Source organism: Salvelinus namaycush, chromosome 21 (genome assembly GCF_016432855.1).
Source record: "Salvelinus namaycush isolate Seneca chromosome 21, SaNama_1.0, whole genome shotgun sequence".
Taxonomy (NCBI): domain Eukaryota; kingdom Metazoa; phylum Chordata; class Actinopteri; order Salmoniformes; family Salmonidae; genus Salvelinus; species Salvelinus namaycush.
Genome location: NC_052327.1, coordinates 13876130 through 13894745, shown reverse-complemented (window position 1 = coordinate 13894745; position 18616 = coordinate 13876130). Strand labels below are relative to the sequence as shown.

Here is an 18616-nt window from a genome sequence, read left to right as displayed (position 1 = left end):
GAGTATAGGGACATGGAGTATAGTACAGTACAGTAGAGTATAGTAACATGGAGTATAGTACAGTAGAGTATAGTAACATGGAGTATAGTACAGTAGAGTATAGTAACATGGAGTATAGTACAGTAGAGTATAGTAACATGGAGTATAGTACAGTAGAGTATAGTAACATGGAGTATAGTACAGTAGAGTATAGTACCATGGAGTATAGCGCAGTAGAGTATAGTACCATGGAGTACAGCAGAGTATAGTACAGTAGAGTATAGGGACATGGAGTATAGTACAGTACAGTAGAGTATAGTAACATGGAGTATAGTACAGTGGAGTATAGTAACATGGAGTATAGTACAGTAGAGTATAGTACCATGGAGTACAGCAGAGTATAGTACATGGAGTATAGTACAGTACAGTAGAGTATAGTAACATGGAGTATAGTACAGTAGAGTATAGTACCATGGAGTATAGCGCAGTAGAGTATAGTACCATGGAGTACAGCGGAGTATAGTACAGTAGAGTATAGTACCATGGAGTATAGCGCAGTAGAGTATAGTACCATGGAGTACAGCAGAGTATAGTACAGTAGAGTATAGGGACATGGAGTATAGTACAGTAGAGTATAGTACCATGGAGTACAGCAGAGTATAGTACAGTAGAGTATAGGGACATGGAGTATAGTACAGTAGAGTATAGTACAGTAGAGTATAGTACAGTAGAGTATAGTAACATGGAGTATAGTACAGTAGAGTATAGTAACATGGAGTATAGTAACATGGAGTATAGTACAGTAGAGTATAGTACCATGGAGTATAGTACAGTAGAGTATAGGAACATGGGGTATAGTACAGTAGAGTATAGGAACATGGGGTATAGTGCAGTAGAGTATAGTAACATGGAGTATAGTACAGTAGAGTATAGTAACATGGAGTATAGTACAGTAGAGTATAGGAACATGGGGTATAGTACAGTAGAGTATAGGAACATGGGGTATAGTACAGTACAGTAGAGTATAGGGACATGGAGTATAGTACAGTAGAGTATAGTAACATGGAGTATAGTGCAGTAGAGTATAGTAACATGGAGTATAGTACAGTAGAGTATAGTAACATGGAGTATAGTGCAGTACAGTAGAGTATAGTAACAGGGGGTGTAGTCGAGTATAGTGACATGGAGTACAGTAGAGTATAGGAACATGGGGTATAGTACAGTAGAGTATAGTAACATGGAGTATAGTGCAGTACAGTAGAGTATAGGGACATGGAGTATAGTACAGTAGAGTATAGTAACATGGGGTATAGTGCAGTAGAGTATAGTAACATGGAGTATAGTACAGTAGAGTATAGTAACATGGAGTATAGTGCAGTACAGTAGAGTATGGGAACATGGGGTATAGTACAGTAGAGTATAGGAACATGGGGTAGAGTATAGTAACATGGGGTATAGTACAGTACAGTATAGGAACATGGAGTATAGTAGAGTATAGGAACATGGAGTATAGTGCCCTGGTCGGCCTAACCCGGACAACGCTGGGCCAATTGTGCGCCGCCTCATATGACAGCCTGGGATTTAACTCGTGTCTGTAGTGACGCGATGCAGTGCCTTAGACCGCTGCGCCACTCAGGAGGCCTTGTTGTAATGTTTAAGTCACTGAAATATCACATGAATACACGTTAGACATGGTAAAATGTATAAAATTGCAAGAAAATGTGCTTTAAAATGGCAAAATTCTCTGCACCCTATGACAAAATGTGTAGAATGGCAGTAAATGAGCTTTAAACCTACGAAATGTTCTCTCCACCAAGGGGAGCGTGAGCGAGCATTGCTCAGTGGGTACGGATGCTGGTTACAGTAAATGGAAAGAGAGGGTTCATGGGTAGGTGTTAGTAAGAGCTGGGAGAGGTAACATTAACTGGAAAAGGGAGGAGGATGGGGGGGTAGTTGAAATTTGGTCAGTCCACTCTTGCCTTGATGTTACCGTCCACAGATCGGACTGAACTAAATCTGAACCTATCATAGACGTATGTTTGGATAGAACAGTACCGTACCGTAAGTCGAGCACGGTACAATTCAGTACTGAGTACGGTCCAGTCCAATGCAATAGAGCACACGAGGGTAGAGTTCAGTTCACTACAATAAAGAAAAGTAACAGTAGCAGGAGACACTATGAGCTGAACATAACAGTATGTCAGTGGAAGAGAGGACAGTAACAGGAGACACTATGAGCTGAACATAACAATCAGTGGAAGGAGGACAGTAGCAGGAGACACTATGAGCTGAACATAACAGTCAGTGGAAGAGGGACAGTAACAGGAGACACTATGCGCAACAGCAGTCAGTGGAAGAGAGGACAGTACAGGAGACACTATGAGCTGAACATAACAGTCAGTGGAAGAGAGGACAGTAACAGGAGACACTATGAGCTGAACATAACAGTATGTCAGTGGAAGAGAGGACAGTAACAGGAGACACTATGAGCTGAACATAACAGTATGTCAGTGGAAGAGGGACAGTAACAGAGACACTATGAGCTGAACATAACAGTATGTCAGTGGAAGAGAGGACAGTAACATGGAGACACTATGAGCTGAACATAACAGTATGTCAGTGGAAGGATGACAGTAACAGGAGACACTATGAGCTGAACATAACAGTATGTCAGTGGAAGAGAGGACAGTAACAGGAGACACTATGAGCTGAACATAACAGTATGTCAGTGGAAGAGAGGACAGTAACAGGAGACACTATGAGCTGAACATAAAAAGTACAGTGGAAGAGAGGACAGTAACAGGAGACACTATGAGCTGAACATAACAGTAGTCAGTGAAGAGAGGACAGTAACAGGAGACACTATGAGCTGAACATAACAGTATGTCAGTGGAAGAGAGGACAGTAACAGGAGACACTATGAGCTGAACATAACAGTCAGTGGAAGAGAGGACAGTAAGAGGAGACTATGAGCTGAACATAACTATGTCAGTGGAAGAGAGGACAGTAACAGGAGACACTATGAGCTGAACATAACAGTATGTCAGTGGAAGAGGACAGCAACAGGAGACACTATGAGCTGAACATAACAGTCAGTGGAAGGGAGGACAGTAACAGGAGACACTATGAGCTGAACATAACAGTCAGTGGAAGAGGACAGTAACAGGAGACACTATGAGCTGAACATAACAGTCAGTGGAAGAGGGACAGTAACAGGAGACACTATGAGCTGAAAACAGTATGTCAGTGGAAGGAGAGGACAGTAACAGGAGACACTATGAGCTGAACATAACAGTATGTCAGTGGAAGGGAGGACAGTAACAGGAGACACTATGAGCTGAACTACAGTATGTCCAGTGGAAGAGAGGACAGTAGCAGGAGACACTATGAGCTGAACATAACAGTTCAGTGGAAGAGAGGACAGTAACAGGAGACACTATGAGCTGAACATAACAGTCAGTGGAAAGGAGGACAGTAACAGGAGACACTATGAGCTGAACATAACAGTCAGTGGAAGAGAGGACAGTAACAGGAGACACTATGAGCTGAACATAACAGTATGTCAGTGGAAGAGAGGACAGTAACAGGAGACACTATGAGCTGAACATAACAGTATGTCAGTGGAAGGGAAGGAACAGTAACAGGAGACACTATGAGCTGAACATAACAGTATGTCAGTGGAAGAGAGGACGTAACAGGAGACACTATGAGCTGAACATAACAGTATGTCAGTGGAAGGGAGGACAGTAACAGGAAGACACTATGAGCTGAACATAACAGTATGTCAGTGGAACGAGAGACAGTAACACGGAGACACTATGAGCTGAACATAAACAGTACGTCCAGTGGAAGAGGAGGACAGTAACAGGAGACACTATGAGTCTGAACATAAACAGTCCAGTGGGAAGAGAGGACAGTAGCAGGAGACACTATGGATCTGAACATAACAGTCAGTGGAGAGGAGGACAGTAGCAGGAGGACACTATGAGCTGAACATAACAGTCAGTGGAAGGAGTAGGGACATAGCAGGAGACACTATGAGCTGCACATACACAGTATGTCAGTGGAAGAGAGGGCATAAACAGGAGACACTATGAGGACAAACAGTATGGTAAGCTGGAAGAGAGGGACAGTAACAGAGACACTATGATGGAAATACAGTAGTCAGTGGAAGGGAGGGACAGTAACATGAAGGACACTATGAGCTGAACATAACAGTATGTCAGTGGAAGAGAGGGACAGTAACCAGGAGGACACTATGAGCTTGAACATAACAGTATGTCCAGTGGGAAGGGAGGACAGTAACAGGAGACACTATGAGCTGAACATAACAGTATGTCAGTGGAAGAGAGGACAGTAACAGGAGACACTATGAGCTGAACATAACAGTATGTCAGTGGACGAGAGGACAGTAACAGGAGACACTATGAGCTGAACATAACAGTCAGTGGAAGAGAGGACAGTAACAGGAGACACTATGAGCTGAACATAACAGTATGTCAGTAGAAGAGAGGACAGTAACAGGAGACACTATGAGCTGAACATAACAGTATGTCAGTGGAAGAGAGGACAGTAACAGGAGACACTATGAGCTGAACATAACAGTATGTCAGTGGAAGAGGACAGTAACAGGAGACACTATGAGCTGAACATAACAGTCAGTGGAAGGGAGGACAGTAACAGGCGACACTATGAGCTGAACATAACAGTCAGTGGAAGAGAGGACAGTAACAGGAGACACTATGAGCTGAACATAACAGCATGTCAGTGGAAGAGAGGACAGTAACAGGAGACACTATGAGCTGAACATAACAGTATGTCAGTGGAAGAGAGGACAGTAACAGGAGACACTATGAGCTGAACATAACAGTATGTCAGTGGAAGAGAGGACAGTAACAGGAGACACTATGAGCTGAACATAACAGTATGTCAGTGGAAGAGAGGACAGTAACAGGAGACACTATGAGCTGAACATAACAGTATCCCAGTGGAAGGGAGGACAGTAGCAGGAGACACTATGAGCTGAACATAACAGTCAGTGGAAGAGAGGACAGTAACAGGAGACACTATGAGCTGAACATAACAGTCAGTGGAAGGGAGGACAGTAGCAGGAGACACTATGAGCTGAACATAACAGTCAGTGGAAGAGAGGGCAGTAACAGGAGACACTATGAGCTGAACATAACAGTATGTCAGTGGAAGAGAGGACAGTAACAGGAGACACTATGAGCTGAACATAACAGTATGTCAGTGGAAGGGAGGACAGTAACATGAGACACTATGAGCTGAACATAACAGTATGTCAGTGGAAGAGAGGACAGTAACAGGAGACACTATGAGCTGAACATAACAGTATGTCAGTGGAAGGGAGGACAGTAACAGGAGACACTATGAGCTGAACATAACAGTATGTCAGTGGAAGAGAGGACAGTAACAGGAGACACTATGAGCTGAACATAACAGTATGTCAGTGGAAGAGAGGACAGTAACAGGAGACACTATGAGCTGAACATAACAGTCAGTGGAAGAGAGGACAGTAACAGGAGACACTATGAGATGAACATAACAGTATGTCAGTAGAAGAGAGGACAGTAACAGGAGACACTATGAGCTGAACATAACAGTATGTCAGTGGAAGAGAGGACAGTAACAGGAGACACCATGAGCTGAACATAACAGTATGTCAGTGGAAGAGAGGACAGTAGCAGGAGACACTATGAGCTGAACATAACAGTCAGTGGAAGAGAGGACAGTAACAGGAGACACTATGAGCTGAACATAACAGTATGTCAGTAGAAGGGAGGACAGTAACAGGAGACACTATGAGCTGAACATAACAGTATGTCAGTGGAAGAGGACAGTAACAGGAGACACTATGAGCTGAACATAACAGTCAGTGGAAGGGAGGACAGTAACAGGCGACACTATGAGCTGAACATAACAGTCAGTGGAAGAGAGGACAGTAACAGGAGACACTATGAGCTGAACATAACAGCATGTCAGTGGAAGAGAGGACAGTAACAGGAGATACTATGAGCTGAACATGACACTATGTCAGTGGAAGGGAGGACAGTAGCAGGAGACACTATGAGCTGAACATAACAGTATGTCAGTGGAAGAGAGGACAGTAACAGGAGACACTATGAGCTGAACATAACAGTATGTCAGTGGAAGAGAGGACAGTAACAGGAGACACTATGAGCTGAATATAACAGTATGTCAGTGGAAGGGAGGACAGTAACAGGAGACACTATGAGCTGAACATAACAGTATGTCAGTGGAAGAGAGGACAGTAGCAGGAGACACTATGAGCTGAACATAGTCAGTGGAAGAGAGGACAGTAACAGGAGACACTATGAGCTGAATATAACAGTCAGTGGAAGGGAGGACAGTAGCAGGAGACACTATGAGCTGAATATAACAGTCAGTGGAAGAGAGGACAGTAACATGAGACACTATGAGCTGAACATAACAGTCAGTGGAAGAGAGGACAGTAACAGGAGACACTATGAGCTGAACATAACAGTATGTCAGTGGAAGAGAGGACAGTAACAGGAGACACTATGAGCTGAACATAACAGTATGTCAGTGGAAGAGAGGACAGTAACAGGAGACACTATGAGCTGAACATAACAGTCAGTGGAAGAGAGGACAGTAACAGGAGACACTATGAGCTGAACATAACAGTATGTCAGTGGAAGGGAGGACAGTAACAGGAGACACTATGAGCTGAACATAACAGTATGTCAGTGGAAGAGAGGACAGTAACAGGAGACACTATGAGCTGAACATAACAGTATGTCAGTGGAAGAGAGGACAGTAACAGGAGACACTATGAGCTGAACATAACAGTATGTCAGTGGAAGGGAGGACAGTAACAGGAGACACTATGAGCTGAACATAACAGTATGTCAGTGGAAGAGAGGACAGTAACAGGAGACACTATGAGCTGAACATAACAGTATGTCAGTGGAAGAGAGGACAGTAACAGGAGACACTATGAGCTGAACATAACAGTATGTCAGTGGAAGAGAGGACAGTAACAGGAGACACTATGAGCTGAACATAACAGTATGTCAGTGGAAGAGAGGACAGTAACAGGAGACACTATGAGCTGAACATAACAGTATGTCAGTGGAAGAGAGGACAGTAACAGGAGACACTATGAGCTGAACATAAGTCAGTGGAAGTAACAGGAGACCGGTACCGCACAGTAATTCCGGTACTGTAGTTCTGTTACCAATTTGGTAGCGGAATTACAAGCTTTAATCACTTAGTTCATAAACAAAATTGATATTTGTAAAATCACTATGACTCAATGGTAGGTCTACCATTTACTTGTTACTTCTGTTGTCCGGATTTGCCTTTTGTGTGTGCGCGCGCACACACACACACACACACACACACACACACACACACACATCTGACACATAAAGACTATAAATACTGTTACATACACACCTTCTAGGGCACCTACAGGATTGCATTTCCCTGGCAGGTCACAGGGTTCAGTGTTTGAGTAGATCCTGGGCCTATAGGAACTCCCACAGATATTAAGACCCTCAGCCTGCACTGTTTTCACTGGCTAAGTCCTTACTTAAACACTATGCACTGCGCACTCTCACACACTACACACACAAAGACCAGAGAGTCACCCAACTCCACTGTAGCGTGGGGGGGGGGGGGGTGCCCAAATTCTGCCATTCCATTGGTCACTACACCAGTCATTCAAGGTAATTCTACAGTGCCATTGGCTATATCATGGGGTGCAAGGGGTGGGACTGAGCTGTTGCCAGGCCCAATGTGTGTCTGCTGCTGCTGTGATACATTTTTTGCTGTGAAGAATCTGTGTTTTCTTTGTCTTAAAATGGTGGAATGTCTGTCCGCTGAGCTGGGGACCAGCCAGCTCGGCCAATTTTATTGAAGGGGACAAGGGTACTAGCTTTTAGTTTTGATGTCAACTACGCAAATTTGGGGTGGAGATTGGAGAACACCTTTTTGTTAACATGAACCCCGTTTCAAAATGTTTTCTCCTAGTTATTTTACATAGCCTACTAATTGACTAGTCAAGTTTCGGTTCAGTTTTGGCCAAGCTTTTTGACGTTGGCTTCGTGTTTTCTCACGGTTGTTGTTCGTTCTGTTCTGAGTGACTGCGATTGTCACGTCCTTCATCATGGCAGAGTGAATCGTCATTATTTTTTATTTTTTTCCCTTCACCAGCATTCTCATTACCAGCACACCCTTTCTGGTCCCTGACGTCGGCTTAAATATTTAAATAACATCAAACGCTGTCATTTTTCCAGACCGCCGTTTGTTTTGCTTGCGTTATTATCTCTACCGAGTTGGATGATAGTGATTATAGATGGTTGATTGAGCATCAGCTTGACTTTACCTCACCTCACTGTCATTCCTGGAGCAGACAGTCATAAATCCTGGCCATTGACGTCAGTGTTTCCAGCAACCATCTTACGCAACTCTTTTTTACTTTTGTTCTCCCCCCGTTGTAGTTTAATGAGCAATGTGTGTTCTTATTGAATCTGGGCCTCAAAGCAGACACTGTGGTTTCCAGGGATGCCTTGAAGCTGTCTGTGATAGTGTAAGTAGGCTATAAGTTGTCCCCCCCTATCCGCTGATACTGGGTCAGAGATTTGCTCATCCCCCCTAATGGTTAGATAGGATTGGGGAGTAGGGTGATCTGATCCTAGATCTGTGGTTAGGGGCCGCCTCTCACAATAAACAATCAACATCACCACATCTCCGTTATGAAAGGGAAGAAGTCCGGACGCTTCCCCGCTGCTGTCCTTAAGTGTCATGACTCTCATAGTTTACCCATAGTTTGCCACTGAGCAATTCAAGAGGAAAATAATGTCTGTTTGCTAGAAAGGGGACATGAGCCAGATCCTGTCAGATGGGCCTACTGTTTAATGTTATGGGCTAGCTAGCTACGTGCTTGTTCTACAGAATGTGATTCGTGCTTGTTCTACAGAATGTGATTCACGCTATGTGAGTCATATCATGTTAAAATAACATTGAGGAAGAAGACCGTTGTTTGACATACTGTACTGAGGTTGGTTTATATGTAATCTAGTGACATGAGATCATGTTTGTTCCACAGAATATGGTTTATGTCCGATGTCCTAGGTGTGCGCTTCTTCCATGGAATGGCGATAGAGCATGAGAATTTTTTTTATAGCGTGAGTTAATGGTTTATGGAAGGTTTAGGGGTGTGTGTGTGTGTGTGTGTGTGTGTGTGTGTAGTACGGTTAAACCAGGTGGCACAGTGAGTGGTGCCATGTCTTGTCTCGGAAGAAGCTGCCATTGGTGACGTCAGCAGTAGCTAAGAATCATAGTCTTCTCTCTGTCCGGTACACGAGGAATGTGTCTGACCGCAGTTTCCACCCACGTCAAATCTTAGGCTACGTGAGAATGGTGTTTGTTTGTGTGAACGATTCCAACTTGTCGGCTAGGTCTGTAGTCAGGGGCCTTCCAGGTAGAAATAAAACCCCTATGTTGGGTCACGTAGGAGACCATTGCTAACTACATTAGCCAACCTTTTTTTTGAACTTCAGAAACGACAGCAATTCATTAGTTGTAGTTATCAGCATAATTTAGACCAAAATCAGCTCATGCACAATAATGGATTAGTACTTTCCAGCAACTGAATTGCTTTTTAACTCCAGGAACAGTACTTCATTAAGTTGTCTTTGACCTTGACGCCTGATTGAGCCCTCGGTCTTGAATGGAGTTCATTCTGAATGCAGAGGCTCTGGCTATGGCCCAGTGGTCTTGAACGGCTGTCTTCTATTTTAGGTGACTGCTGATGTAATAGCTGTAAGCAAATGGATGGAAACTTTTTTTTTCTTTTTCCCATGACATTGTTTTTCACTTCAGTGGTCACCACCTCAGGTAGGGCCCGAAGCCGTTTAGAACTGTTCACCCATGGCCCTCTCTGTCCTCACCACCTCTTTCAATCCCTCCCCTTCCCTCTCTCCCCCTTTCTCTCTGGTCAGTATAGACCAGGCTGAGGTTATAAATAGCTCCTGAGAAAAGGCTCTGGCCTGTTCTGGCCCATCTCTCTTTCTCCTCACCACAGCAGCAGCCATTCAGAGCGATAATGCCCCCCCCCCCCCCACCCCGAGTGAGCTCTGTGCTGGGGCCAGACGGGGAGACATGTCTCCCAAGAAGGAGCCATGCTGGCAGAGCGTGCAAATGGACCTGTACATGGCTCTTATCAGACCACCTCACTCTCAGATACTTGTAAGATGTACGTGATAGGGGTTCACAGCCACCACAGCACACAAACAAGCAGGGTCTCTCTCTCTCTCTTGCACACAAGCATGTAAAGACTTTTCAAACGCACTGATTGACCCTGACATACTCAGACCATTACACACTGACTGCCTGTGATATATATGTGTGTGTATATATATATATATATATATATATATATATATATATACACACACAGACTAGGAGTGAGCTGAGCTCCAGACCCCCCCCCCCCCACAGATTAGTGTGTCTTTGTGAGCGTCCATGCTACAGCAGTCCGCTGGTATGTCTCACATCTGCAGCTGCAAGCCCACTGGTCCAGCCGGAGAGAAGGGGGGGCAAGGAGAGAAACCTGTGCCCATATTTATAAAGTTTCTCTGAGTAGGAGTGCTTATCTAAGGTCAGTTTAGGCTTTTAGATCATAATGAATTACATTATATTGACCGGGGGGGGGGGTTACTTGATCCTAGATCAGCACTCAGATACTTTAGGGATACCAGCCCTGGTCAGAGAAGGGGTCAGAAGAGGAAAGGAAGAGATAAAATGGAGGGGGAGAATGAAAGATGTATAATGCCTTTTTTATCCACGATCCTTTGTCGTAGCCTGAGGCTTTTTTCTTTCTGTCTGTCTTCACTTTCTTTTGCCGTCATAAGGCTGTAGTAGGCCTATTTCAAGATTTCTTTGTTCTCTCAATGTTGAGGATCGATATCCACCAAGTCCAGATTGTGTAATGCCTCTATTCAACCCGACCTCAGACTTGCGCCGGAACGACGACGACGCCGCCTTCACACTCGTTCTTAATTGGAGGCTTTCAGAGCTGATTTACCTCACCACCTCACCTGTACACCGCCAGTCCTGTTGTGCCAAAGTCAAGTCGCTACATGGCCATCTACTGCTCATCTCCCATCTCATAGTGAAGTTCCAGGTGAGGTTTGAAGTCAACCACAAGAATGTGGCCTCGCCGTCTCAACATGTACCCTATCGTGAACCAACCACGTTCTGCTGTCGTCAGGCCTCTCAATGCAGCTGACCTGTCTAGTGAGATGACTCGAGGCCTGTGCAACAAATATCTAGGTCATTGCTGCCATCTAATTGTACATTTTAATTGTTTGCGATTTTTAATTTTAGGAATTGTTTTTATCCAGCTGGGTGGGACATAGTAGGGATAGCCACAGGCTGAAGAATATTAAAACAGAATATACTTCTGTTTTAAACTGATAAGACCACTTTGTGTTTACAGTATGTTTTTGGTATTTTAAAGTTTACAGTACAGTAACACGACAGTTATTACTATGGTATAACAAAGTTACAACTGTCATAGTAGATGAGGTATTCATCCCAAAGTGTGATCATTATTAACTAGAGTTACATTTGTAACCGTTATGGCTACTTTGCAGCACAGAATCATGTACCATGTAGCCTCCTTCAGACCACCTGGCTCTTTTTGTCGCTACTTTTGCGACAACGCTTCAAGGAAGAACATGGACCACGTCCACATGAGCAAGCTGTGACGTCCTTCATTTCCATGGGCGCCGATGACGTTGATGTCCATTTAAGGCAGCTCTCCTCTCTGATTCAGAGGGGTTGGGTTAAATGCGGAAAATCCATTTCTGTTAAAAATCATTGTTGTGCAAGTGACTAGGTATCCCCCCTTTTCCCTTTTTGTGGGGGTTCTGTTTTCGCACCTCAAGGACTCTCCACTCCCTCGATTGGCTGCATGTGGAGAAGGGGGGGGGGCGGGCAGTTTGCGAGAGCCACAAATAGGTTTCTCTTCGGGTCTTTTGTAACGTTAGCCGACCGTCAAAATTGAAGTATTTAATTTTGCAACCTCATCGGAGAGGAACGGTGTGGAGAGAGACGTTGTTTTGAAAAGTTTTTTCCATTCAGCAATGGTCGGAGATTATAGTCCCATTTCAGGAGACAATACGGATATGCACTCTCAGAGGAACGCGAAAAGCGGATTAAGTTGTAAAATGGTCCTTCAGGCGGTGGGCAAAGTATTAAGGTAAAAATAACCGTATTTTGGAGTTGACTTTTCGTATAGTTTTGCTCGTTGCGACCCTACTCCTGTAATGTGAAGGCAAGGCAGCGGTCGGCTCGTTCGACGGTACGCGTGACAGCAGCATGCTTGGTTTATAGTGGAACTTTCCATGGGACAGCAGAAGGAACATCCAATCAATAGCTGATTTGGTTTAGGCTACATTTTGTAAGACGCGTCTGCTTTGCAATTAGAAAAATACCGGGTTTCTTCTGCAAAGAATATGCTTGTTGGTGTTTTTAGATGTAATTCTGATTTTAGAAAAAATAAATGTACCGTTTCGGATAAAATATGAACAAAGTAGGCTCTAGACTCACTGTTAACATGATACGGTAGGTGTAGAAGCAACAGTGTATCCGACGACCAAAATCGCTACAATGTGAGAAGTATGTAACGTTAGCCAGTACTGTCCTTTTCATGTCGTTAATTAAACATCGACTCTAAATCAGTTCTTGGTTCGATGCGGTGGCAGCAGCTATTGGATGCAGGAACATGTAGTTTTCTAAGATCTGGCACTGAACATCGAAAGATAATTTTAGAATAGAATATAGGCGCTGTCAACTTTCTCACTGCAAAGTAGGCTCAACTTGCATTAGTTTAAACATAGGCCTACTGTTTTCTCGTTGCAGTATTGTTTACAGCTCACAATTTAAAAAGGAAATGGCTGTGTCTTAAACTGCAATTACAGGCTTTTCGACTCTCAGGTTCCAGGTTAACAGCAATTCACTAGTCAGTGGAATTTGGTTTGGCTTCCAGCATTCAGCGACTGCTCGACAGCTTTCCCCAGCAAGACTGAACAAGAGCAATGTGATATGTCTCCTCAACCACTGTAAATAATTAAAGCCCCAACTTCCGTTTTAACCAATTCAAACAAAAACATTGCTTAGAGGTGTTTTGGATAGAAATATGTTTATGGTCCTACATTCTCTATATAAAACATTACAACACACCTTCAAAAGCATTTTTAGGCCACCTGTTTCAGTCTTGCATACTACAGATGTAACTTAGACTTAAATAATGTATGATCCAAATAGTGTTAGTATCGAATGTGTTTGTGGGTCACACAACAAATACAAAAAAAAACGATCACAGACCCACTTTCAGAAATCATCCCATGAAGAACTCTAGCACTGTGGGGAAATATACTGAAGTAACCCATGACAACACTGCCTCAGTCTGTATGTGCATGGCTGGACACCTTGTTTTTAGTTTTTTTTTTTTTTACCAGGAAACACTCTTTTAAACACCCAAAAAGGCTACAATTCGGGCCCACCGGCTCAGAATTGTACCTTGTTAAGTCACAGTCAGTTTAAAACTTGTTGGCCTAACCATGGGGACTGTCAGTGTGGCTTTTCCTTGTGAAGTCTTTGAGAGACGTAATGAGGCTAATCCTTCATGGGACAGAGTCGACAGACCGACCATGCTGGTTAGTTTCTCTTTGCAGTTTCCCTTCTCTTACCTCCACCTAAACGCTTGGAAACATTCAGTCCCAATTATGGAACCTTAGATAATAGTACAGTATTTGGGATACTTCAGGAGTTTGGCAATGAGGCCCTTTTATCTACTTCCCCAGAGTCTGATGAACTCATAAATACCATTTTTATGTTTCTGTGTACATTATAAAGGAGGTTAGACGGATTTTCCCATGGCAATGCTAATTGCGCTGGCACTAGTTGGCATCTTCCTTCAAACTGCACGCAGTCATAAAATGGTATCCACAAGTTCATCTGAACCTGGGGAAGTAGATAAGAGCCTCATTGCCAAAGTCCTGAAGTATCTGTTTAAGAATGCCCATTCATTTTAGGATTCCATGCTGTAGGAATGAATTATTGTACAGTACAGCAGTCACAATAATGTATTATTGTACATTACAGTAGCAGATGGCAATCTGTCAAACCTAACAGGTAACGACAAGTTCTTCTGCATGCCCCTCCTTTCAATGGTGCTAGAATGCCACAGTGATTGCAATCGGTTGATGCACGTAGCCTACACGTACTGCGTTTTAAAAATGAACTTTTATCACCGTCAAGTGGATTTTCCAGTTCAGTGACCATTTGAGGAAGAATAACAAAAGGGAGACTATATGGCAGCGTTTAGACAGGCAGTCATATTCTGATCTTGTTTTTGCTATAAAAAAAATTGCCCATCTCTGAAAAATATCTGTGATTGGACAAAAAAAAACTATTAGTGGGAAAAATATCAGAATTGGTCTGCCTGTGTGAACGCAGCCAATGAATGCATAGTTCTCAGTGTTGCAATGTCATTTTTCATCACAGAAGGGACGGCATTCAATATGCTTTTTTTTGCCACCCGAAAATTGAGACGCATCAAATTATTCCTTCCGCAGCAGTGGGGGCAGTGTTGTCGCTTGGTTCTTTGATCTGATCTATAGGCTATTCATCGAAGTAGATGAATAAATCTATTTTGCATGGATAACCACATATAACCTCAGCCACTGCTTCAAATAGTAAACCAAACAACAAGAATCCACCCAAAAATGTGTTTTGTTTAGAAGTAATAACTAGTAATTACAGACTAATGTGAAATGGTAGAACCTACCGCCAAATGCCATGTGCTTTTTTTCTTCTCCGTGACCAAAACATGACGTTGTATTTTTAGCTCATATGGGAATGAATACACAAGCAGCATATTAAACTCCAATTATATGAGTATTTGCCAGGGCATATTCTTTTATTATACATTTGATTATTTCACATGGAGATGTGGGAAGCTAACAAGGCTAGCTTGCTATGTTTTTAGCCAGGCTGCCAGCTAGCTTCTACTAGCAAGGGAATGCGACTCTTCCTCGGTTTCACAAAAACAAAGACAAAAGAACCGCAATATTGATATCGCTCCCTTGTGAATGGGAGTGGGACCAGCGTGGATATCGTGTTACCAAAAGGTGTCCGCTACTCCAAAAATCCCACTACTCGCATGCAGTCAAACACCTAGATCAACGGAGCGAAGCTTGTAAGCTGTTCTCCCCCTCACACACGTCTGTTGTGATGTTGATGCCCTTACATTATAGTTTCAGCAGGGGTTCTTTATGGGCTCAGCGGGGCATTGGGGCTCTGAATGGGGTTTAGCCCTATTGCAGCACACAGGCACGGGCTGGATGGGACCCCCAGCCTCCGACACATTGGGTTCTGTCAAGTCAAGTGATCCTGTATGCCATGAAGGGAAATTGATGTGATTGCAGGAAACATGGCATGAAAACGTACATTCAACTAGGTTACGAAAAGAAGACTTAACAGAATTCGCATGGCAAAAGAAGACTATCAAACAGGCCTCAGGACAGTTTGGCTTTCACTTCTAAAAGCAGAAGAAATCAGAGAAGACTGCCATTGTTGCACATTTCTACCTAGACTAGCTGAGTATGAATTGTGTGGAGATTTCTGCCCTTACTCCTCTCTTTATAGCCCAGTAATGGCTGCCGTGGTTTGGTTGGCTCGGCCTGCTCCTCTGTCTGTGGTTTTTCAGGGAAAAAGAACCATTTGAGAAGTAGACTCAATTTAGACGCCTGAAATAGATCTAGGGCTGTCCCCGGGAAAAAATTAATACATCTTAGTCGACCGAGAGTTGTTTGTTCTTTCGACCAGTCGACTGGTGGAAATTTTAAAAAGTGTATTTTTCCATACAGTGTGATTGGAAAGTATTCAGACTCAGACTTTTCCCACATTTTATGTCACAGCCTTATTCTAAATCGGATTAAATCATTTATGTTTTCAATCTAAACACAATACTCCATAAAGACAAAGCAACTTTTTTTTTTGTGCAAATTTATAAAAAATATAAACCTCACATTTACATAAGTATTCAAACCCTGGCCAGGTAGCCAGGTGATGAGCGGTGCCTGGTTTCCTTCAGACGTGATGCTTGGCATTCAGGCCAAAGAGTTCAATCTTGGTTTCATCAGACCAGAGAATCTTGTTTCTCATGATCAGAGTCCTTTAGGTGCCTTTTGGCAATCTCCAACAGAGCTGTCATGTGCCTTTTACTGAGGCGTGGCTTCCGTCTGGCCACTCTGCCATAAAGGCCTGATTGGTGGAGTGCTGCAGAGATGGTTGTCCTTCTGGAAGGTTCTCCCATCTCCACAGAGGATCTCTGGAGCTCTGAGTGACCATCGGGTTCTTCTCCCCCGATTGTTCAGTTTGTCCGGGTGGCCAGCTCTAGGAATAGTTTTGGTGGTTCCAAACTTTTTCCATTTTAAGAATGATGGACGCCTTTTGTGTTCTAAAAATCTGTTTTCACTTTGTGCTTTTGGGGTATTGTGTGTAGATTCAGGCAAAATTAATTTAATACATTACATAGAGCCTTACTCTAACATGTGGAAAAAGTGAAGGAGCCTGAATACTTTGCCAATGCACTGTATATAGACACACCCTATGTGTTTTAATCAAATCAGCTGTATGTAGGCTACTGAGCTTGTTGGATGCTTTAAGCACATTGTAATTAAATAATGTAGACACACAAATGACTCAAGGGAGCCAGAGATCAAGATAGCCTAAAACCTTTTCCCGAACCACCACGCTGCTGGCCTTCTCAGATTTTACACGCCCGAAGTTGCCAGTAATGGAATACACCACGGGTCGGCAACCTTTATTCATTTGGAGTGCCAATTTGTCATACCATTTCTACCGATCTGCGTGCCAGTTATGATTTTCATATGTACATTTTTGTGGAACAGTTTATTTTATAATCAAGTCTTCATATCTCAAAATTATTGTCATGTGATTAATACAAATTCAATCTAAATGAGAATTATACAGGTCTAAAAGTAACTTCTATTGCCAACTATGTAAAAATAGCCTACATAAAGCCAACAAATAAAAACATCCCATTGGCTTAGCATAGCCTGTCTGCAAGGAACTTGAAACATTGTATCGACTTGGTCCAGCCTGAAGCTTGAGCTAACAACATTGTATAAAAAATATTCTGGATCCTCAGTTTCAGTGAGCCCCCCGGAAAGACACAGCTGTATATGTACAAGGGATAAGAAGTCGCTTGCATTGAAGTCGCTTGCAATATTTACTATAAAGTAGTGTGAAATTATCAGGTTTTGACCACTAGATGCAGCTGTTCCTGCTTTACCGCCACACTCGTTAAAACATTTTTTCTGGTCTCTTGTGTTGATTAAATAGGTCACAACATTTTCTTTGGGCAGAAAACCAATACATTTGATTCATGATGAAAATAAATGGTGATGTCATCCTCACAATTCAAGCCATTCCTCCATGAAAGCAAGTCACTTTAACCTCCTTTATGCTTAATCTGTGTCCAGGAAACGGCCCCTTTGTGTGTGGTTTATTCCCTTCAAAAAAGCTCTGGATTAGTTACTCTTAGACCATTCCTGGTGAACAAGCAAACCGTTAGACTGCAGCAGTTCTAATGGTGTCAATGTTATGGCCGCTAATGGTCTTCAGTGGTAAAAGTCTGTGTAGTGTTTTGTAATGGTATTGGATTGCGTTGAGTTTAATAATCACCAATACGTTTAAAGCTGTTTCCTGATCATTTTTATTGAAAAACATAACTTATTTTATTAGGGTCCCAACATTTTAGTCCCTAGTCCATTTCTCCGTCAAAGTTTTGAGTTTGTTGGAAGAATCTATTGTTTTTCTGCCCAAAGTTGCAAAGGAAAGGTTGATCTATTTAATTAACACGAGACCAGTAAAAAGGATGTGTGTGTGGCGGTATAGCAGGAACAGCGGCATCTAGTGGTCAAAACCTGGCTGGTACTTTTACACTACCTTATGGTAAATAACGCATGCAACTTCAGTGACTAATGTCTCTGAACAGGGGGGGACACACACCAGAATCACAGGGAATACATTACATAGTATGGAATAGCAATACTCCAAGCCACAGCTTCTTTCTACTTGTCAAACATAGAACTGATTCTGTATACTGGCGGTTGGTGTGGGGTTGGGTTGGAGGGTCCATGGGTGGCTTTAGACCATGTTTGGGATGTCTTTCTCATTGGTAGGAAGAAGTTTGGTCCAAATCGTATGTTGGGAAGTATATTTATTGAACATTACCTGAATCCTGTAAATAAAAAATTTGGGTGCAATCAATTTGCTTAATTTCTCATAGATTAATTTTGTTGAAATATAATTTGATCTTTCAGGGATGCTAATCATATCTGTTACTAACTACCTCTTGACTTTCTGTTGCTTCTCTTTTTGGCCTCTGACTTGTTTGGTTTGTTTCTAGGGTTGTGGTTCAGATACATTTTTGTTGGTCAACAAAGTACAAGAACATCATCCAGACATCTGTTCCTTATCTGTTGTTGTCTTGTCTCTTCCTCCTCTACCCTCACTGTAGATACTGTAG

The 18616-nt window shown here is 42.9% G+C and overlaps 1 protein-coding gene across 4 annotated transcripts in view; it reads left to right on the top strand.

Annotated features, from left to right (window-relative positions):
- LOC120066124 (MOB kinase activator 2-like) overlaps positions 1–18616 on the top strand; it is a 96181-nt gene that overhangs the window by 63808 nt on the left and 13757 nt on the right. The window contains exon 1 of one of the 4 annotated variants that reach the window (XM_039017251.1): positions 12027–12253. The exons of the other annotated variants lie outside the window; for them this stretch is intronic. Coding sequence (XP_038873179.1) covers positions 12138–12253 — 116 coding nt within the window. The 5' untranslated portion in view covers positions 12027–12137. Of the gene's footprint in view, positions 1–12026; positions 12254–18616 lie in introns of those variants that run through there. 4 annotated transcript variants of the gene reach the window in all.